The 23,314-nt window shown below is 41.4% G+C and overlaps 2 protein-coding genes across 3 annotated transcripts in view; one reads left to right on the top strand and one right to left on the bottom strand.

Annotated features, from left to right (window-relative positions):
* ndrg4 (NDRG family member 4) overlaps positions 1 to 23,314 on the bottom strand; it is a 240,336-nt gene that overhangs the window by 6,652 nt on the left and 210,370 nt on the right. For both annotated transcript variants that reach the window (XM_072279374.1, XM_072279373.1), the window contains exons 9-13: positions 19,023 to 19,079; positions 17,339 to 17,390; positions 10,951 to 10,998; positions 6,818 to 6,853; positions 6,364 to 6,415 (exon numbers count right to left, since the gene is read on the bottom strand). In XM_072279374.1, coding sequence (XP_072135475.1) covers positions 6,364 to 6,415; positions 6,818 to 6,853; positions 10,951 to 10,998; positions 17,339 to 17,390; positions 19,023 to 19,079 — 245 coding nt within the window. The remainder of the gene's footprint in view (positions 1 to 6,363; positions 6,416 to 6,817; positions 6,854 to 10,950; positions 10,999 to 17,338; positions 17,391 to 19,022; positions 19,080 to 23,314) is intronic.
* bbs2 (Bardet-Biedl syndrome 2) overlaps positions 1 to 23,314 on the top strand; it is a 171,141-nt gene that overhangs the window by 129,349 nt on the left and 18,478 nt on the right. The window lies entirely within an intron of this gene.

Raw genomic sequence — 23,314 nt, 5'->3', positions numbered from 1 at the left:
ATGATTTTCCTTTCACAAATCCATGCTGACTTTGTCCGATCATTTCACCGCTTTCCAAATGTGCTGTTATCACATCCTTGATAACTGACTCCAGCAGTTTCCCCACCACCGACGTTAGGCTAACCGGTCTATAATTCCCCGGTTTCTCTCTCCCTCCTTTTTTAAAAAGTGGAGTTACATTAGCCACCCTCCAATCCTCAGGAACTAGTCCAGAATCTAACGAGTTTTGAAAAATTATCACTAATGCATCCACTATTTCTTGGGCTACTTCCTTAAGCACCCTGGGATGCAGACCATCTGGCCCTGGGGATTTATCTGCCTTCAATCCCTTCAATTTACCTAACACCACTTCCCTACTAACATGTATTTCGCTCAGTTCCTCCACCTCACTGGACCCTCTGTCCCCTACTATTTCTGGAATATTACTTATGTCCTCCTTAGTGAAGACAGAACCAAAGTAATTATTCAATTGGTCTGCCATGTCCTTGCTCCCCATAATCAATTCACCTGTTTCTGCCTGCAGGGGACCTACATTTGTCTTTACCAGTCTTTTCCTTTTTACATATCTATAAAAGCTTTTACAGTCCGTTTTTATGTTGCCTGCCAGTTTTCTCTCATAATCTTTTTTCCCCTTCCTAATTAAGCCCTTTGTCCTCCTCTGCTGAACTCTGAATTTCTCCCAGTCCTCAGGTGAGCCACTTTCTCTGGCTAATTTGTATGCTGCTTCTTTGGAATTGGTACTATCCCTAATTTCTCTTGTCAGCCACGGGTGCACTACCTTCCTTGATTTATTCTTTTGCCAAACTGGGATGAACATTTGTTGCAGTTCATCCATGCAACCTTTAAATGCTTGCCATTGCATATCCACCATCAATCCTTTAAGTGTCATTTGCCAGTCTATCTTAGCTAATTCACGTCTCATACCTTCAAAGTTACCCCTCTTTAAGTTCAGAACCTTTGTTTCTGAATTAACTATGTCACTCTCCATCTTAATGAAGAATTCCACCATATTATGGTCACTCTTACCCAAGGGGCCTCTCACGACAAGATTGCTAATTAACCCTTCCTCATTGCTCAAAACCCAGTCCAGAATAGCCTGCTCTCTAGTTGGTTCCTCGACATGTTGGTTCAAAAAACCATCCCGCATACATTCCAAGAAATCCTCTTCCTCAGCACCTTTACCAATTTGGTTCACCCAATCTATATGTAGATTGAAGTCACCCATTATAACTGCTGTTCCTTTATTGCACACATTTCTAATTTCCTGTTTAATACCATCTCCGACCTCACCACTACTGTTAGGTGGCTTGTACACAACTCCCACCAGCGTCTTCTGCCCCTTAGTGTTACGCAGCTCTACCCATATCGATTCCACATCTTCCCGGCTTATGTCCTTCTTTTCTATTGTGTTAATCTCTTCTTTAACCAGCAACGCCACCCCACCTCCCCTTCCTCTATGTCTATCCCTCCTGAATATTGAATATCCCTGAACGTTGAGCTCCCATCCCTGGTCACCCTGGAGCCATGTCTCTGTGATCCCAACTATATCATAATCATTAATAACAATCTGCACTTTCAATTCATCCACCTTATTACGAATGCTCCTTGGATGCTTTTGGATGGAATGTAGGTCTTTCTGAATTGTTATTAAAGGTAATTTCACTTTTGATTATTGGTGGATCCAGGATGGAGTCTCAGCTTCAGTCAAAGTCACTGTTGGGCAAGACTTAACACTTGTGTTGCGAGACTACTCCAAATGGAGCTGTCCTCCCATGGAACACTGCATCTTGGGCACACTGTAGGAATGAGTATGCTCCAAGGGCAAGCTGCAACAAAAAACTGGCCAATTTTGGGTATATCCTCTGGAGTTGATGTCAAAATCTAGAAAACGGCTCGTAGAAACAGTCAAGCCAGTGAAATGTCAATCTGCACCACATATTCTCCCATGTCAAGACCATTATAAATAATATCACAGTAAGCATATGCTAAAGCACACAGAGTATTGATCCTTTAAACAACAAAGCAAGGATCAGAAGAAACAACTCCAATAACACACTGTGCACTATCATATTGCAGTCACTACAAATATGTTCAGAAATTTCACAGCAGGCGGTGAAAAAGGCGAATGGTATGCTGGCATTTATAGCAAGAGGATTCGAGAACAGCAGCAGCGAGGTACTACTGCAGTTGTACAAGGCCTTGGTGAGACCACACCTGGAGTATTGTGTGCAGTTTTGGTCCCCTAATCTGAGGAAAGACATCCTTGCCATAGAGGGAGTACAAAGAAGGTTCACCAGATTGATTCCTGGGATGGCAGGACTTTCATATGATGAAAGACTGGATGAACTAGGCTTATATTCATTGGAATTTAGAAGATTGAGGGAGGATCTGATTGAAACGTATAAAATCCTAAAGGGATTGGACAGGCTAGATGCAGGAAGATTGTTCCCGATGTTGGGGAAGTCCAGAACAAGTGGTCATAGTTTGAGGATAAACGGGAAGCCTTTTAGGACCGAGATTAGGAAAAACTTCTTCACACAGAGAGTGGTGAATCTGTGGAATTCTCTGCCACAGGAAACAGTTGAGGCCAGTTCATTGGCTATATTTAAGAGGGAGTTAGATATGGCCCTTGTGGCTACGGGGATCAGGGGGTATGGAGGGAAGGCTGGGGCGGGGTTCTGAGTTGGATGATCAGCCATGATCATAACAAATAGCGGTGCAGGCTCAAAGGGCCGAATGGCCTACTCCTGCACCTATTTTCTATGTTTCTATATGTCAGTGATATTAAACCTGATTCTGATATCAAACTGAATAATTCATGCCAGTTGAACAAGTCACCATAATAATAATAATAATTGGAGAATCATTTTACATCCAGCTACAACACAGTTATCGGTGTTATCTCAGCAAGTTAGGGGAACATGATAACATAAATTCAATACCCAGATTAGAATGCAACTTGGCTTCTTGTTGATATAATTTCTACTTCTGCAATTATGAACACAAACCTGGGCAGGACTCATCCAGAGCATTTAGAATTAATCAACCTTAAACCTTATGACCAGTGCTCATTTGGAATTACAATTGCTACTAAGTATCTTAACACATGAGAAACAGGAAAAGTGTGCAGAAAGGCCAATTACTTGGCTAAATTTATGCCAAACCATTAAAAAAAAATATTTAAGTCTTAATGAACTGTGATCAAAGACAAATTCTTGAATAACAGACAGGAAGAAACATAGAAATGCTGCATGAACCAGTTTGAGACCCATAATACTGTCAACTAAGTAGCAATTTCACCAGATGTATCAACAATGGGACCCTGGATCTTGCTGGTTCAATGATGAGTAATCTCTAACAGCAAAGACTCCTCAACAATTCCCTGCAGTTGCTTTAAACTACAAAGTGCAAGCACAAAGAAAAACTGGAACTAGTATATTGGTCTTTAAAACACTTTGGACCAAATACTTATCCTTGGAAGTTCTAACCCTTTATGAAGTATAAAAGGGCCACATGCTATACTGCATTGTTGATTTGTGAAGTCCAGTTTTTAATCTTTAGATTTGGAAACACTACACAGTGTGTTTATAAACCACACCATAACCTTCACACTTTCAAAGCCCAACACATCATTAGCAAACAAAAATGCTCTTCGCTAATATTGACTGATATTTTGGGTGTATCAAAAATACACTCTAGTTACAGAAACATGAATTATTACCAAAAATTGGCGAGTTCACCTCGGTACAGTGAAACAGGTACAGAAACACAGACTGAAAAAAACACAGTTTATATGGAGGGAGACTATGCACACAAAGAAAGAACGAATGTAGTTGTATGCTTTGGACCATCGGTAATGGAATCATTTGTGAATATTAAAGACCCTGCAAGACAGAACTATGCATTAATGTCACAACTATTCCCAATTAGCTTTCTACACTTTTTCCTCATTACTTCCATGCTCTAGCTTGGTTCAGTATAAAACACCATCTCAGCCTCTTAATGTATATGTATGAACAGCATCCAGTTTCACCACAAGTGGTCCACACAAGGAATCACGCTTCCACCCAGAGTAATCCAATGTGGTTTTACCGGCAGTAAACATTACAGAACAACACACACAAAATGCTGGAGGAACTCAGCAGGTTTCAGGCAGCATCTATAGAAATGAATAAACAGCCGATGTTTCAAGTCAAGACCCTGCTTCAGGAATGGAAGGGGTGAAGATGCCAGAATAAAACGGCAGGAAGAGGGGAAGGAAGATTACTTAGAAGGTGATAAGTGAAGCCAAGTGGGTGGGAAAGTTAAATGGCTGGAGGAAAAGGAATCTGATAGGAGAGGCGAATGGATCATGGGAGAAAGGGAAGGAGAAGGGTCACCGGGGGAGGTGATAGCCAGGTGAGGAGAACAGATAAGAGGCCAGAGTGGGGAATAGAAGAAGAGGGAAGGAGGACAGGAAAAGATACTGGAAGAAGAAATTGGTTCATATCATCAGGTTGGAGGCTACCCAGATGAGGTGCTGATCCTGCACCAAGAGTGGCTTCATCGTGGCAAAAGAGAAGTCCGTGAATCAAAATGGGACAGGAATTAAAATGGCCGGCCACTAGGAAAATCCGCTTTTGGCAGATGGAGCGGAGGTGCTCAACAAAGTGGTCAGTTAGTTTACGCCGAGTTTCAGCAATGCAGAGAGGGCACATCAGGAGCACCGGGTACAAAAGACTATCCCAACTGATCCGCAGATGAAGCATTGCTTCACCTCGAACATCAATTCCTTCTTCTGGTAATTCTTTTCCCCTCTGCCTTCTCCGTTCTTCTATTCCCCACTCTGGCCTCTTGCCTCTTCTCCTCACCTGCCTATCATCTCCACCTGGTGCCCCTCCTCTTTCCCTTTCTCCCATGGTCCACTCTCCTCTCCTATCAGATTCCTCCTTCCCCAGTCATTTACCTTTCCCACCCACCTGGCTTTACCTATGACCTGTTAGCTAATCCTCCTTCTCCTCCCCACACCTTTTAATTCTTTTCAGTCCTGATGAAGTGTTTCCATCTGAAACGTTGACTGCTTATTCCTTTCCATAGATGCTGCCTGATCTGCTGAATTCCTCCAGCATTTTGTGTGTGTTGCTCTGGATTTCCAGTGTCTGCAGAATCTCTTGTGTTTATAAGGTACAACATGATTGATTGCATGGTAATGCTCCACAGTAAAACAGCGTCACCATGGCATCATGCCACTGTAGAACATCTTCACCATGGCAACGTTCCACAGTCGAACAGCCTCACCATGGCAACGTGCCACTGTAGGACAGCATTGCCAGGCAACGTGCCACTGTAGAATAGCTTCACCATGACAATGTGCCACTGCAGAACAGCCTCACTGTATCAAATCCCACAGTGAACAGCCTCATTGCTATATTACCCCACACCAAGCCTCCTGCCTTGAAAACAACTTATGATAAATGGAAACACGAGAAATTCTGCAGATGCTGGAAATTCAAGCAACACACATCAAAGTTGCTGGCGAATGCAGCAGGCCAGGCAGCATCTCTAGGAAGAGGTACAGTCGACGTTTCAGGCCGAGACCATTCGTCAGGACTAACTGAAGGAAGAGTGAGTAAGAGATTTGAAAGTTGGAGGGGGAGGGGGAGATCCAAAATGATAGGAGAAGACAGGAGGGGGAGGGATGGAGCCAAGAGCTAGACAGTTGATTGGCAAAAGGGATATGAGAGGATCATGGGACAGGAGGCCCAGGGAGAAGGAAAAGGGGGAGGGGGGAAAACCCAGAGGATGGGCAAGGGGTATATTCAGAGGGACAGAGGGAGAAAAAGGAGAGAGAGAGAAAGAATGTGTATATGTAAATAAATAATGGAGGAGGAGGAGGGGCATTAGCAGAAGTTTGAGAAGTCAATGTTCATGCCATCAGGTTGGAGGCTACCCAGATGGAATATAAGGTGTTGTTCCTCTAACCTGAGTGTGGCTTCATCTTTACAGTAGAGGAGGCTGTGGATAGACATATCAGAATGGGAATGGGATGTGGAATTAAAATGTGTGGCTACTGGGAGATCCTGCTTTCTCTGGCAGACAGAGCGTAGGCGTTCAGCAAAACGAATCCTACACTGGGCAGTTTCACCATGAGACCAACCCAGGTCATAGTCTCTTTGCAAGAACACCCTACAGCAAACAGTTCCACAGAAAGAATAACAACCTCACCAAGAGATCTCCCAATGGTCAGTGACACCAGTAAGCAAAAATCCTCAAGCCAGTATGTGTGGAATGGGCACTGTCCAAATTTATGTACTTTCTGTGAATAAAACTGAAGTGAAAACAAAACACATTCACACTTAGAGATACAACTCTTCTGATACTTACTGTAGCCCATGCCCTGCAGAAAGTATTTGAAGGCCTCTGTCAGCTTTCCAGGCTGTTAGAAGAAAATGTACAAACTAAAAAATGATATCAGCCTGAGGATATACAGCATGATAAGAGAACAAACAGAAATGAACACCTGATGCTGTCTGCTAATTCCCACTTTGACTGATGGAATGAGGATACTGGGAGAAATCTGCAGCGGTCAAACGTTGCCAGTTTTAAACACCCACCTTTATCACTAGAGCTAGAAGCAATGTCCCAAACGTGATACATTGACGGCCCACAAGAATTACCTCAGAGCACCTCATGCCTTGCCACCCTAACTTAAACATTTCCCCATTTTCAATTACTTTCTCCTTGCTAGGAGCTCGAAACCTTGGTCCTCTGTTTCAAAGTGAAAGACACAAGCTTGGAAGAAGTTGAGGAAGCTAGACGCAGAGCCAGAGCTACCCACCTGAGTGATCTGGGGCAAGCCACCACAGTCAGCCATCTAAAAACATAAAGCACAGGTTGCCATTACCTCTGTGGATAAGAAAGTAACAGACATATCCCGTACTTATTTAGCAGCTATGTTATATCACCTGCAAGTTACAAGGATAACCATATCTAATTCTTATTTATTGGGATTGGAGTAACTCTAACATTTCATATTCTAGCAATTCCTATCCATATTTGATTAAACTAATTTGTTTAGTTTTGGAAGAGCTGGAGCCAGGATTTAGCAGATTCAGTCAAATAAAGCGAATGTCCGTTTATTTCTCCAATCTACATTCCGCGGGGCGAGTCTAAATTGGACAGAAATCCCATGGTTAAGATGCGTCCCATCGTAGCCTAGCTCCAGTGGGTCAATGTCCCATTCATTACAGAGTTGACTCAGTGCCCCGTAGCAGCCTTGGCTTGGCTGAATGCACAAGAGATAATAGGCTCAGTCTCCGATTGCAATTCAGATCTACTGGGTAATCGTCCAATAGGATTTGTTTTCTTCGTGCCCACAAAGGCTCCACATTGTCAGTTGGAAGTTCTGTGTGAATGTGTTGATGATTGTTAAGTTGTTTGATGAATAAGGTCCGTAGCTCTGCTGGACAAATTATGCCCATCACTGTGCTGCCTGGACTGAATGAAGCCTGCAATTGTCTGCTCCTGGTGAATGAATGAAGGTGGCAGATCATTTCCTGGATCTACTGGATGAATAAGGTTCATAAGTGTTTAATTTTGTCAAATTAATGAGGATGTTGATCGCCCTTCTATGTATGATGGAGGACCATGATTCAACAGTTCAGTGGACTGGACTGAAATTATTGGCTTTCTCTCAGAAGCATGAATTTCTCCCTTAGTTTAAGTCAGCCACATTAAAGAGAGCCTGATAAAGAGCAGGTATTCTCAGTTCAATATAAGGTGCCAAAGAAGCAAGGATGGGTGGTCCATTTTCATTGTTAGAAGGGAAGAGGTTTCTCATCATAGAGCAAAAGGAGCTAATTGGTTTAACCACGGCAGGGCCAATGTGATCAATACGTCAGATAAACTGCTGAAATGAATACTTCAGCAATCAGCAAAATATTAAACCAAGATGAAAATGCAGTGAATATTAATATTGAGAAAGTATTCAGTGCAGGTACAAGCTGCTCAAAGTAGGCTCTTTTGTGAGTATATTCCTCTGCTATTCCTAAACCAAGACAGTAAAACTAATTATTAACAGAATCAGATAATTACAGAAAACCTAGTAAATTCAGTGTAGCCCATCACACCCATGTCAGCTGAGAAAATGACTTAATGGCTTCCAACACTAGGTCTGTATCTCTTTGTAGGAGATCCTCCCTGCTCTTATATTCTGTGCCTTCACTGATATGGAAAAGCAGCCCATGTACATTTTAGTGACCAGTCCTGCTATCTTTGTTTCTCCACACCACTCAATATCCTTCAACGTTTTCTCTTCCTTAGTTGCAGTTCTCCACTTCTCTGGACTAAATTCCATTTGCTACCTCTCAACTCGGGAGATGTGCCATTCACATCCCACTGCAAATTAAATGTCATTCACTCAGTCGATGTTTGTATCATCTGAAAACTGCCGTGCCATGCCCCACCTTTATGCAGGGGACTGAACATTGAACCTGATAGATTACCAGTGGGAATAACCACAAAACACCCATCAACTATTGCCCTTTGCCATCACTAAACCAAATATTGGATCCAATTTGCCATGTTCTCTTGCACCATCAGCTTTTTATTTGCATACCCAGTCCATCGTCAATATCCTCATTAAAATTCATCAAATGCACAACTAAAGAAAATAGGAGGAGGAAGCCTCCCGGCCCCTCAAGTCTGCCCTGCCACTGAATCATGGCTGATCTACCCCAGGCCTCACCACCTCCTTTATGCCAAGTCCCCATAGCCTTCAATACCCCAGATCTTTCAGAAATTTATTTATCTCACAATGAGCTAAACTCCACAACTCTCTTGGACAAAAAAATTCCAGAGATTCCCCTCTCCTTTCATGAAGAACTTTCTATTATATACTTCTTGTCAGATATTTGAAAAAATGTCCCCGTTTTCAAAATTGTTTGAAGTGGAGCGTGACCACAAAACACAGCTGGGGCAGAGGGATCTGGGAGTCCATGTGCATGAAACACTGGAAGTTAGTAAGTAGGTAGAGAAAATAATTATGGTAGGAACGGAAGGAGCATGATAACAAGTAGCTGGAGGAACTCAGCGGGTCAGCTAACATCTACAACCGGCATCAGGGCTAGAGCATAAGGAGATGACAGCCAGTTTGGACTTTGTTGTACAGGAGATGGAGTAGGGAAGGTTTGCTCCAAATGCCGATTTCCTGTGAGATCACAACTGGTGTACTTCCTACAGTTTTGGCCTCCTCATTGAGGACAGATATATCTGCACTGGAAACAGTTGAGTGAAGATTCACTGTTACTGAGGCCCTTCATTGGTCAGAATTAATCATGGATATTGTGTCCTAGCTGTCTACATGACACGCGAACCAGTACACAAGCCTGGGCAGTACGATATGGAGAACAAGCTATTGCCCATGTAGCAGGTTCCCCCTCTCCACACAGCTCATGAACCCAAAGGAACGGCACAGACCAATACAGTCTGGCACCAGCAGTGTTGCAGGAGCTGCCAGTCAGTGTTGAACTCAACATTGGACTGCCTTTCTTCTCAGGGTTTACTTCTGAAGCTTTGAGTGGGTATAGTTGCAAGGCAGCGGAGGTTTGAGAGAAGAGTTTTCCTTCTCCTAGATAAGCTGCCAACCGCGGCTGATGAGCCACATCTGCCCGAAGCAACTGCCGTAACCCGCCTTTGCCTCTTCTGCTGTCAGTAGAAACGGTCCCCACCAATCTTAGTAGCTAAGCCACACGTGAAGGTCAGGAGTTGGACTTGGTCGTCAGAGGCTATTTGAAATGCACACCATTGGGAGCTTATCCCCACTATCACCCCCAGCTATAACAATCTCAAGGTACCTCACCATGTTAAGCAGATTGAGCTGAGAATGAGAGGTTAACTTACTTAAAATCAAAAGGCTCAGAGGGTACTTGACAGGGTAGAAGCTGAGAGGATCTTTCCCCTTGCAGGGGGATCTGGAATTGGGCCACATAGTTTCAGAATAAGGTGTTACTCAGCTAGGATAGATGAGGAAGTAATTCTCAAAAGTCTGTAAGTCTTTGGAATCCAAAGAGCCGACAGGAACGGAGGCTGAATCACTGACTATATCAGAGGCCAAATCAGATAAATTTTTGGTCTCCGGGGTAGTGCTGTGGAACGGGCAGTAATGTCGAGCCAAGATCAAGAACATCTCAGGATGTTCTTATTCAGGGCATGAGGGCCATTTGTCTCACGGCTCCTCATCCTTTTCCTGTGAAAATGTAGGCATGTAAGGTGTCAATCGGCAAAACCTGAATCAGTAAATGATCTAACATTCATTTCAGGAGGGAACCTCTTCACCAGGCTGAATGTACATATAACCATATAACAATTACAGCACGGAAACAGGCCATCTCGGCCCTTCTAGTCCATGCCGAACTCTTACTCTCACCTAGTCCCACCATCCTGCACTCAGCCCATAATCCTCCATTCCTTTCCTGTCCATATAGCTATCCAATTTAACTTTAAATGACAACATCGAACCTGCCTCAACCACTTCTGCTGGAAGCTCGTTCCACACAGCTACCACTCTCTGAGTAAAGAAGTTCCCCCGCATGTTACCCCTAAACTTTTGCCCTTTAACTCTCAACTCATGTCCTCTTGTTTGAATCTCCCCGACTCTCAATGGAAAAAGCCTATCCACGTCAACTCTATCTATCCCCCTCATAATTTTAAATACCTCTATCAAGTCCCCCCTCAACCTTCTATGCTCCAAAGAATAAAGACCTAACTTGTTCAACCTTAATTCATCAGTGAACACGAGAATTCCAGTGTCTTTAGCTGCTGCACCCCATTATCTTGGTTCTTTACTCTGGAAAGTAATCCCATTCACTCCCTAATTTAGCTGCAATTAGCTTAATTTGAATCAACTGTGAAGGGATTGCTGCTCCCTAAATGATCCTCATGATACTACAACCAGTCAAGGTCATTTACTACCTTTAGGAAAGTTGTCTGAGTTGGGTCCAGTTTGGAATTGCATTCCACCTAGAATGAAAAGCCTGTGTTAGTTAGAAGAACAGTGAACAATGAAATGGGTTGATATTTACATAGAGAATAATAATCACATTTCCTAAAATTAGAGAAAACTTACTCGTCAGTAAACGTAGCACATCATCCATGTATTCATAAATGTTCCCTCCCAACAACATTTCCAAAATTCCTACAAATGTCAGCTGGATGAAATCTTCACATACAGGTACTGTGCTTCTCTATGTATCAAGCAGCACGGTCCTTGCTTTAGTTGGCTTTCACTGGTCTCTGCTTATTATCAATTAGCAGCCATGCATAAAATATTAATAAAACATTGCAAGCATCATGTATTTCTGCCAAATGTCAAACCTACATCATGTGACACTTTCTCATCTTGCTTTGTTGATAACATGTCTATTGTTACTGAATACTGCCTCCATCTCACAGTAATGCCATGGAGGGTATATATAGATGTTGATACATGTACATTTATATAACCAGGATAGCATTTAACTGAGCTTCCTGATTGAAACATTCCACATATTTATCTGTAACTTGGATGTTATTTTGGAACTTCTAAACAACATGGCATTGCTGGCAGATGGTCTCTCAGAAATATTTTAATAGGAGATTTATTTCAATTCATAACAAGTAGGTCAGTTAATGTAGAGCTCAAACAAGATGAGTGAAAGTGCCATCCATAGCAATGCTGAGACGTTTAGTTCACAGGACCATAAGGCATAGGAGCAGAATAATGCCATTTGGTCCATCAAGTCTGCTCCAACATTTCATCATGGCTAATCCAGTTCCCCTCAAACCCATTCTGCCTTCTCCCTGTAGTCTTTCACGCCCTGTCTAATCAAGAACCAACCAACCTCCGCCTTAAATACACTCAATGACCTGGTCTGTACAGTCGCTTACAGCAATGAATTCCACAGATTCACCAGCCTCTGGCTAAAGGAATTTCTCCTTATCTCCATTCTAAATGGATGTTCCTCTAATGTGAAGCTGTTCCCTCTGGTCCTAGACTTTCTCCACCATAAGAACATCCTCTCCACATCCGCTTTATCAAGGCCTTTAAACATTCGATACATTTCAATGAGATTCCCCCTCATTCTTCTCAATTCCAGTAAGTAGAGGCTCAGAGCCATCAAACTCTCCTCATATGACAACCCTTTCAACCCTGGAATCATTTTCGTGAACCTCCTTTGAATCCTCTCCAATGTCAGCATATCCTTCCTTAGATGAGGGGACCAAAACTGCTCACAGTATTCCAGTACCTTATAAATCCTTAGCATTACATCCTTACTTTTATACTCTAGTCCTCGTGAAATGAATGCTAACATTCCACTTACCTTCTTTATCACCAATTCAACCTGCAAATTAACTCTTAAGGAATCCTGCACGAGGACTCCCAAGTCCCTTTGCAGCTCTGATGATTGAATTTTCTACCTGTTCGAATATAGTCCATACCTTTATTCCTTCTATCAAAGTGCATTACCATCCACTTCCCGACACTGTATTCCATCTGCCTCTTCATTGCCCATTTTCCTAACCTGCAGTCGCCCTGCTACCTCATCACTACCTGCCTCTCAACCTACCTTTGCATCATCAGCAAACTTGACCACAATGATATCAATTTGATCGTCCAAAACATTGACATACAATGTAAAAAGGAACAATTCCAACACCGACCCTATGGAACACCACTAGACACTGGTAGCCAATCAGAAAAGACAGCCTTTATTCCCACCCTTTGCCTCCTGTCAATCAGCCACTGCTAAATCCTTTCCTGCAGTATTCTGGACTCTTACCCTGTTATCAGTTTCCTGTGCAGCACCTTGTCAAAGGCCTTCTGGAAATCCAAGTACACAACACCCACCAACTCTCCTTTCTCTATCCTGCTTGTTGTTTCCTCAAAGAATTCCAGGAGATTTGTCAGTCAAGGTTTCCCCTTGAGAAAACCATGCTGGCTTTGGCCTCTTTTATCATGTGCCTCAAGCTACCCCGAAACCACGTCCTTAATCATCAACTCCAACATCTTCCCAACCACTGATGTCAGGCTAACGGGCCTATAATTTATTTTCTTGTGCCTCCCTCCCTCTTTGAGGAGTGGAGTGACATTTGCAATTTTCCAGACCTCCAGAACCATGTCAGAACCTAATAATTCTTTAAAGATCATTACTAATGCCTCCACAATCTCTTCAGCTCCCACTTTCAGAACTTTGGTGTGTAGTCCATCTGGTCCAGTTGACTTATCTACCTTCAGACCTTTCAGTTTCCCCAAGCACCTTCTCCCTACTTATAGCAACTGCAGTTACTTCTGCCCCTTGACACACTTGAACTTCCAGCATACCGCTGGTATCTTTCACAGTGAAGACTGATGCAAAATACTTATTCATTTCGTCTGCCATTTCCTTATCCATTACTACCTCTTCGCATCATTTTCCAGTGGCCTCATATTTGCACTAGCCTCCCTTTTACTCTTTATATATCTGGAAAAAACTCTTTTAAGTATCCTCTTGATATTATTTACTAACATATCTTCATATCTCATCTTTTCTGCCTTATGTCTTTTTTGATTGCCTTCTGTTGGTTTTTCAGTTTCCCAAATCTGCTAACTTTTGCTCTTTTATATGCTCTCTCCTAATCTCCTAATTTTTGCTCTTATATATGCTCTCTCTTTCACTTTTATGTTGGCCTTGACTTCCCTTGTCAGCCACAGTTGCCTCATCCTGCCTTTAGCATACTACTTCTTCTTTAGAATGTACTTATCCTGCAGCTTCCAAATTGGTCCCAGAAATTCCAACCAGTGTTGCTCTGCCATCATTCCTGCCAGTGTTCTTTTCCGATCAATACTGGCCAACTCCCCTCTCATGCCTCTGCAATTCCCTTTACTCCACTGTAATACTGATACATCTGACTTCAGCTTCTCTTTCTCAAATTTCAATCATATTATGATCACTTTACCCAAGGGTTCTTTTAGCTTAAGCTCTCTAATCAATTCTGGTTCATTGCCGAACTCCCAATCCAGACCAGCTGATCCCCTAGTGGGCTCAACCACAAGCTGCCCTAAAAAGTCATCTTGTAGGCACTCTAGAAATCCCCTCCTGGAATCTAGCAGCAACCTGATTTTCCCAATCTACCTGCATATTGAAATTCCCCGTGACTATTGTAACATTGCCCTTTTGTATTTTCTATCGTCTGTTGTAATTTGTAGACCACATCCTTACTAATGTTTGGGGAGGGTCCGTATACAATTCCCATCAAGGTATTTTTACCTTTGCAGTTCCTTAGTTCTACCCATAATGATTCAACATTTTCTGACCCTTTGTCACCTCTTTCTAATAATTTGATTTCTTTTTTTACCAACAGAGCCATGTTACAACCTCTGCCTACCTGCCTGTCCTTTCAATACAATGTGTATCCATGGACGTTAAGCCCCCAGCTACAAACTTCTTACAGCCATGATGCCTACAGCATCACACATGCCAATCTGTAACTGTGCTACAAGTTCCTCTACCTTATTCCGTATACTGCATATATTCAAATCTAACACCTTCAGTCCCGTATTCACCTTTTCGATTTTGTCCGCCTTTTACATTGTATCTCATCCTGTTGACTGCAATTTTGCCCTGTCATCAGCCTCTCCTTGCAAGGAATCTCACTATACATTGCCTCTATTTATAAAACAACTACATCATCCTCAGCATTATCACTCTGGTTCCCAGCCCCATACCAATCTAGTTTAAAACTTCCCGAACAGCGCACCAGCCCACAAGGATATTGGACCCCCTCAGGTTCAGAGGTTCATTTATTATCAAAGTATTCAACTCTGAAATTCTTCTTCTCCAGCTAGCCGCGAAACCAGGAAAAAAACGGCAGCACGTACATCAACACCGCCCCCCCAAACCCGCACATGAAAAATCAAGAAAGATCGGGCAAAAAACACAGTAATATAGAAAAGCTGTAAGACTGATGAAAAGTCTATAGTCCAAGTCCATATCCAAAATACAGAAAACTTGGGCAACCCGTCCCTTGTGTACAGGTCGCACCTTCCCCAGAGAGATACCAAAGATCCTTGTGCCCTGCACCAGTTCCTCAGCCATGCATCCACCTGTCAAATTATCCGAGTCTTACCCTCACTGGCACGTGGCACAGCCAGCGATTGCTACCCTGGAGGTCCTGTTTATCAGCTTTCTACCTAGCTCCCTAAAATCTCTCTTCAGGACCACCTGACCTTTCTAATGTTGATTGCAGACCTGACTGAAAGATAGCTCCTTTTACTCACTCCCTCAGTGACCTGCCTGTCCTTTCAATATGATGTGTACCCTTGGACGTTAAGCTCCCAACTATAATCTTTCAGCCACGACTCAGTGATGCCCACAAAGTCATACCTGCCAATTTCTAACTGTTACAAGACCATTTACCTTATTCTGTATACCGCGTACATTGAAATTTAACTTTCTGTCCTGAATCCGCCACTATTTTCGATTTTTCCCCTTTTACTCAGCAACTCATCCCACTTGCTGCAATTTTGCCCTCTCATCTGTCTGTCTTTCCTGACAGTCTCACTACACACTGCCTCTGCTTGTAAACCAAACACCTTATCCTCGGCCCTATCCCTCCGGTTCCCATCCGCCTGCCAAATTAGTTTAGGCAAAAGGAAAATATAAGAGTGACCATCCCGCACATATCAGGGAAGGATATGGAAGCTTAAGAGAGGGTGCAGAAGAGATTTATCAGGATGCTGCCTGGTGTTCCACAGGGGTCGGTGTTCAGACCACTTTTTATACTATATATAAATGATTTAGATAATGGAATAGGTGGCTTTGTTGCCAAGTTTGCAGATGATATGAAGATTGGTGGAGGGAAAGCTAGTATTGAGGAAACAGGATGCAGAATGACTTGGACAGATGAGGAGAATAGGCAAGAAAGTGGCAAATGAAATACAATGTTGGAAGATACATGGTCATGCACTTTGGTGGTAGAAATAAATGTACGGACCATTTTTTAAATGGGGAAAAAATCTAAGAATCTGAGATGCAGAGGGACTTGGGAGACCTTGTACAGAACACCCTGAAGGTTAACTTGCAGGTTGAGTTGGTGAGGAGGAAGGCAAATGCCATGTTAGCATTCATTTCAAGAGGTCTAGAATACAAGAGCAAGGATGTGATGCTGAGGCTTTATAAAGCTCTGGTGAGGCCTCACCTTCAGTACTGTAAATAGTTTTGGGTAGAAAAGATGTGGTGGCATTAGAGAGGGTCCAGAGGAGGTTCACAAGGATGATTCCAGGAATGAAAGGATTATCTTACGAAGAAAGTTTGATGGTTCTGGGTCTGTAGTCACTGGAATTCATTAGGATGAGGGGGGATCTCATTGAAACCTTTCGAATGTTGAAAGGCCTAGACAGAGTAGATGTGTAAAGGATGTTTCCCATGGTGGGAGAGTCTAGGACAAGAGGGCACAGCCTCAGGATAGAAGGGCACCCTTTCAAAACAGAGATGCGGAAAAATTTCTTTCTCCAAAGAGTGTTGAATTTGTGGAATTTGTTGCCGTATGCAGCTGTGGAGGCCAGGTCGTTGGGTGTATTTAAGGCAGAAATTGATAGGTTCTTTATTGGACATGGCATCAAAGGTTACGGGGAGAGGGATAGGAACTGGGGTTGGACAACAAGGATCAGCCATGATTGAATGGCGCAGCAGACTCGGTGGGCCAGATGGCCTAATTCTGCTCCTATGTCTCATGGTCTTATGGACTAGCGAGCATATCTTATGAGTATAGGTTGTTAGCTTAGGCTTTTTGCTTTGGAGAAGAGGATAAGAGGTGATTTGTTAAGGGTGTACAAGATGTATAGATAGAGTAAGAAAATTTTTCAGACTATGGAAATGGCTAATAAAAGGGGGTGCAACTTTAAGGTGTTTGGGGAAAGTTTAGGAGGGATGGCAGAGGTATATTTTTCGCCTCAGAGTTGTGGGTATATGGAATGAACTGCCAGGGGTGGTGGAACAGGCAGATACATTAGGGACGTTTAAGGAGCTCTTAGATAGGCACATGGATGAAAGAAAAATGGAGATACATGTAAGAGGAAAAGATTAGATTAACCTTAGAGTAGGTTTAAAGAATGGCAGAACATTGTGGGCCGAAGTTCCTGTATTGTGCTGTAGTGTCCTATGTTTGTATCAACTCTCCAGAGTTAACTTATGAGTCCAGTGCTCCCAGCTCTGCTAGTTCTTCATGATTAGCCAGCACAATTAGCAATTACTTTCCTTCTCATAGGACTCCAATACAGACAAATGCACTCGTGTTGACCCCCAAAGACTGAGTGGGATACAGCACTGCAGTTCATACTCACCACTCCTTCCTCTGCTGGGGAATTGTCCCCTACCACCAGCATCACTGGACACCTGAAATACACCAGACTATCGGTTCACTCTCTCATATTTGCAGGCACCTTCGAAAGAGCAGGGCATCGACCGTTCCCCTGCAATTTCTCATATTGTAAAACACAAGCAAAGAGCTTCAAGTAACGTGTGAGGGCTCCTACTCAAACTTAACCCTTGGGGGCCATGGGGATCAAGTTCTCACAACAACAAGGGATAATCAGAGGGTCTTATTCGGGTAATTTTAGGACACCCTCATGTAGGATATCAAAGGATTGGGAAGCAACTCATTCCTGCAGTCAATGATAGTACAGTGGCTTGAGAAGGTTAATAACATTAAAGTGGGAGAGTTGCTCTCTCTAAGCTGTCATCTTATAGGAACTCTGCCAATAATTCAATCACAAGGTACTTGCTTATGCGCCCCACCATGACTGACTGCTCAGTTTTAAGTAGGCACTACCTTCACTGATCACATTTCTGTGTTTCCTCAAAGCATTTCAATTGGCACCTTGAATGATTCAGAATGTGTTGTCTATGAACATGATGCAGCAAGGGAGATACTGGATTTCTGACCCTTGACATTAGTTTGTGAGTATCTCGGCCACTGATAACACTCAGAAGTGTTGCAGTGTATATGGGATTGAAAGCACAGGTTGCTGTTCCATTGCACACAAAGATTACAAATAAACTGATTTACTTGCTTCAATTTGTAAATCTGGGATAGGTAATAATGGCAGTACTGGTGGTGTGTACTGCACGGGACTCATTGAAATTAAACTTTATCCCAGATTACCCCGTCTGCAGTGTCTGCAATCTGAGGAACTTCAGCTCACAGTTATTTGAACATTTGAACTAAGGAGGTAGTCAAACCTATTTGTTTGGCAGTGATTCATCCTTGGACAGATGTGAGGCAGGAGTACACAACTCCGAATTAGGCAGAGATGCAGTTCAAGACAGGCCTTAAAATTCTGCCATTTACCCAACCGTATGGATGAGAACAAAACAAAGGATGGGGTAACGAACTACAGGAGGCTTCAAAATGGCAATCAATAAGAAATAAAGTACACCCGCTCCCAAGGTTACAGCAGGGCTTCACTCCTGTAAACAGCTTGTAACTTGGTCAGTTTAAAAGTCAGAAACATGGCCATAAACTGAGTTCCCACATGGCAGAATATGCCTGCAGCTACCCTTCTCCCCCACCCCCCAGCAGCTGGGAAATCCATCCCGCTGGTCTCCCAAATGCTCATTCATCTGCACAGGTTGTACTTGTGAAGAGCTTTGTCAACTGGGAGAAGGGACAGAGTAGCTGGGGAGTTCAAAAACCTATCGATACCTTAAATTGTTCACAGTAATGGGGATATAACCCCCTTGCAATGCGACCAATGACGGGCATGTAAATCTGGCATATCCCTTGCACTGTCAGCTTTGAGAAGGATCAGCCACTACTGCTGGGCAGTATATAATCTCCCTTAGATTATGTGTAGTGAGGGGCATATTCAAACTATGGATAAATGAAGAAGAATATAACAATAAACAACAATTAAATATTTTAGGATTTCAGACAAAATAGTGAAGTGCGGGAATAAGTGACTGTGGCCAGGCTGTGGGGTTGAAGGCGACGCTAATCTAATAATGTATGGAAGAATGAAGACTTACTGCAGAGTCTTGGCATTGGCTACACTTCCAGGTCTGTTCATTTCCAAATCTCTGCGACTGTAGAGAAAAATTTGCAGAGTAAATTATTTTTAAATAACCTTATTTTGGTCCAATTAAACATAAGATCCACTACAGCCCCATCTTTACAGCTACCTGAATCAATCTGCAATAGTAGAAGCATTCCCTGCCCATATCTATCCATGCAGTGTTATCTCTATTGAGTGTATTGATAGCAGTATTTTTAAAGTTTAATTTAAAAGGACACAAACTTCACTGGGAAGGCCAGTATTTACCATCCTCCTAAATTATCTTATGTAGGGTGATGGCTAGCTGCTCTCTTGAACAACTACAGTTCGATGATTAAGTTTTATTCAATATGGATAATTCCATACTTTAATTCCCTTGAATTATTGTATTGTTTTGCTTGCTTGGAGATGTGTCTGGCATAATGTTGTCTTTATTGGTATATATCAGTGGTAGTTTTATCTGTGTGGGGTGTATCTAAGACAGAGGTGAAGTTGCGATGTTATACCCTGCACGGAGGGCACTCATAACAGTGATGACCACATTGCGGTTTCTCAATTTGATCCAAAGATCTTGATGGGGGTTATTTACAAGCCTCAGAACAGTTGACAAGGATGTGGTCTACAAATTACAGCAGGAGATAAAAAGAGCATGTCAAAAAGGCAATGTTATGTTTGTCATGGGGGATTTCAATATGCAGATAGATTGGGAAAATCAGGTTGATGCTAGATCCGAAGAGAGAATTTGTGGAATGCCTCTGAGATGGCATTTTTGAGGAGCTTGTGGTTGAGACCACTGCGGGATCAACAGTTCTGGACTGGGTGTTGTATAATGAACCAGATATGATTAGGGAGCTTAAGGAACTGGAAACCTTAGGTAAGTAATCATAGTATGATAGAATTTATGACTCTCTTGGCAGCGCTAGATGGAGGTGGTCATATTTTGGCTGGGCTCTGGACATATTTCAATTTTCTTATCACCCTTCTATTATATACATATCAAAGAGTCTTTAACACTTTTACATGTTTGAATTCTGAATTCTAATCGATGGAAATGACCTCCAGACTAAGAAAGGCATTAGCCAAAGGCAAAGAATTCGGTAATGGAAATGGGAAGAAAGGACATACTTTCGATCAACCTAAAAAGCCTCAACTTACTTTGCAAGCTATCTCGAATTTATTGGATGAAAAACTCGACAAGAGATTCACTATATTGGAAGTAATGTTGAAGGAGCATCAAAGTAAATTGATAGCACTTGGAAAAGAGAGCGAAAAACAGCAAAGGCAAATTTCAGAGCTTACTGAAGCGGGGAAAGAGAGAGGTTCCAGAATGAATTCTTTGGAAAAGAAATTAAATTTGACTACTCGTACATTGGAGCAGTATAGACAAGATTATTGATTTGGAGAGTCGTAACCACAGACAGAATTTGCGAATAATAGGACTTAGTGAAGACGTTGAGAGCAGGGACCTTACTAAATTTTTTTCTCAATTCTTAATGGAAGTCTTTGGCTCGGAGGTCTTCTCCTCTCCTCCGGTTCTCGATCGCGTGCATCAATCACTAGGACCCAAACCATCGAAAGAGTTAAATCCGCGTCCTGTAATTCTTCGATTTCACTATGTGAGTATTAAGAAGCACTTAATTTGAATTGCTCGTCGGAAAGGAATTATTGTACATCAAGATCTTAAGTTTTGTTTGGTTGAAGATTATTGACCTGAGGTATTGCAAGAAAGATCGTGTTTTAAATCGGTATGTCGGAATTATATCAAAGGAATTTTTGACCAGCTCTGCTATACCCCGCTCGCTTAAGAGTTGCTTTACCTGATAATTCGTTTAAGTAGCTTAAATCCGTGGATGACGCACAACAATTTCTCGAAGCACATTCCTTGAGCTCAGATGTTTAATAAATTTACCGTTCCTTTAAGTTTGTATACACCTAGTTTATTAGTTAATAACCAGCTTATAGATTTGGACATTTTAAGTTCGTAGAGCTTTGCCCTTGGGCTGAGTCCTGTGGTACTTTGTTTTGGCTTATGCCTGCTCTATGTTAATGTCCCTTTCCTTTTCCTTCATTATTTTATTTTTTTTAATTTTTAGTTGTCCGTTTTAGAAAATTATTAAGACTCTGACTTGGTGATTATTTGATTTTTCTTGAAATATTATTAAGATTGTACTCAGTTTTATTTCTTAAAACCAGGTCTTTTAAAATGTTTGGCAAAGGGTTGTTTTTTTTTCCATCTAACTGTGTTTGGCATGCCTTTTGCAATGTTTAGACTATGGGTCTCTTTTTTTTATTTTTTAGAATTTGGAGACTTGCTGTCAAGAGAGATGGGATGGTTCTTAGATAGTTTACTGGCTGCCTATTGGCCAGGTTTTGGGGCTTTGTGGGAGGGGGAGGGGGTTACTTTTAGTTCAGTATTTTTCACTTGGGCTAATTTGAAACGACAAAAATGTCTGTATTGTCATAACTTCCTGTTCCTCTTTAAACTTTTGTTCCTCTTCCTGATTCATGAATTTCCTATGCAATTTGGTTAATACTTTACTTACTATATGGTTTATTTAAGGAAAATTAATAACTTTGTTTCATGGAACACGTATGGTTTGAATCATCCAATTAAATGGAAGAAGATTTTTTAAGTTTTTCATAGATTGAATGCTCAGATTATTTTTGTGCAGGAGACTCGTGAGGAAGGAGGATAATCAGTGTTTTTTTAGAAAGACAACGGTTTCACTCAAACTCATCGACCAAAGTGGTGTTTCCATTTTTATAGATCCTTCGATCTCATTTGTTCATTATGATATAATCTCAGACCCATATGGTAGATTTCTATTAATTATTGGTTCACTTTATAACCAAAAAGTAATTTTGGTTAATGTTTATGCACCAAATATTCATTATCCTGAACTCTTTAAGCATTTATTTGTATATCTTCCCAATTTAAATGAATATATGTTAATAATGAGCGGTGATTTTAATTGTTGTTTGAATCCTATGATGGATAGGTCTGTGCCCAATCAGGTACTTACAAACAAATCTGCTATTTTTATTAATTCCTTTTTAGTTGACTCCGGAATTTTAGACGTTTGGAGGTTTTTGCATCCTAATGATAAAGAGTTCTCTTTCTTTTCTCATATATATCATAATTACTCTAGAACCGATTACTTCTTTATTGATTCTTGATTAGTTTCATTTGTCACTACCTGTGAGTATGACACAATCGCCATTTCCGACCATGCGCCTTTGAAATTATCAGTTAAATTCTGGGATGCAATTTTTAGTACTAGACAATGGTGGTTCAATTCTATTTTGCTTCAGGATTTAAATTTTGATAATTTCATTAAAGAAAAGATTACATTTTTCTTTTCATCTAACTCAACGGAAGAAACTTCCAGTGGGATATTATGGGATACCTTTAAAGTATATATCCGTGGGCAAATTATTTCATACTCTGCTGGAGTGAAAAACATATTAATAATGAAATGCGTACATTGGCTAATAAAATTAAAGAAATTGATAAAAAATATTCTATTGCTTCTAATCTGGAGCATTATAAAGAGAGAGTTGAACTTCAGATGCAACATAGTTTGTTATTAACATCCCTGATTAAAAATCAAATAGTTAAAATTAAGAGTCAATTTTACATACATGGTGATAAATCGGGTAAATTACTGGCTAATCAATTGAAAGCTGCTTTGGCGAAATATCAGATTAATAAAGTTCATAGATGGAATGTAATTTGATGGTTGACCATGATAAAATTAATAAATCTTCTCAAAAATTTTATACCAATTTATATCAATCAGAATTTCCTGATGATCCTACCATAATGCATGAATTTTTAAGGAAACTAAATATTCCAAAATTACCAGCTGATGAACGTTTAGCATTAGATGCACCCATTACTGAAGAGGAAATAAAGAAAGCAATTTTTTCGATGAATTCTGGTAAAGCACCTGGCCCGGATGGGTATACAATTGAATTTTATAAATCTTTTTCAGACTTACTTTCTCCCTGGTTATGTAGAGTTTTTAAAGATGCATTACCACAATCCTTTTATGAAGCATCTATCTCTTTAATTTCATAGAACCATAGAACCATAGAAACTACAGCACAAAACAGGCCTTTTGGCCCTTCTTGGCTGTGCCGAACCATTTTCTGCCTAAAATTCCTAAAAAAGATAAAGATCCCACTGAATGTGCATCATATAGACCTATATCTTTGTTGAATGTGGATTCTAAAATCTTTTCCAAAATATTAGCAATTAGAATA

This window comes from Mobula birostris, chromosome 15, assembly GCF_030028105.1.
Source record: "Mobula birostris isolate sMobBir1 chromosome 15, sMobBir1.hap1, whole genome shotgun sequence".
Taxonomy (NCBI): domain Eukaryota; kingdom Metazoa; phylum Chordata; class Chondrichthyes; order Myliobatiformes; family Myliobatidae; genus Mobula; species Mobula birostris.
This window is presented reverse-complemented; position numbering and strand designations above follow the sequence as displayed.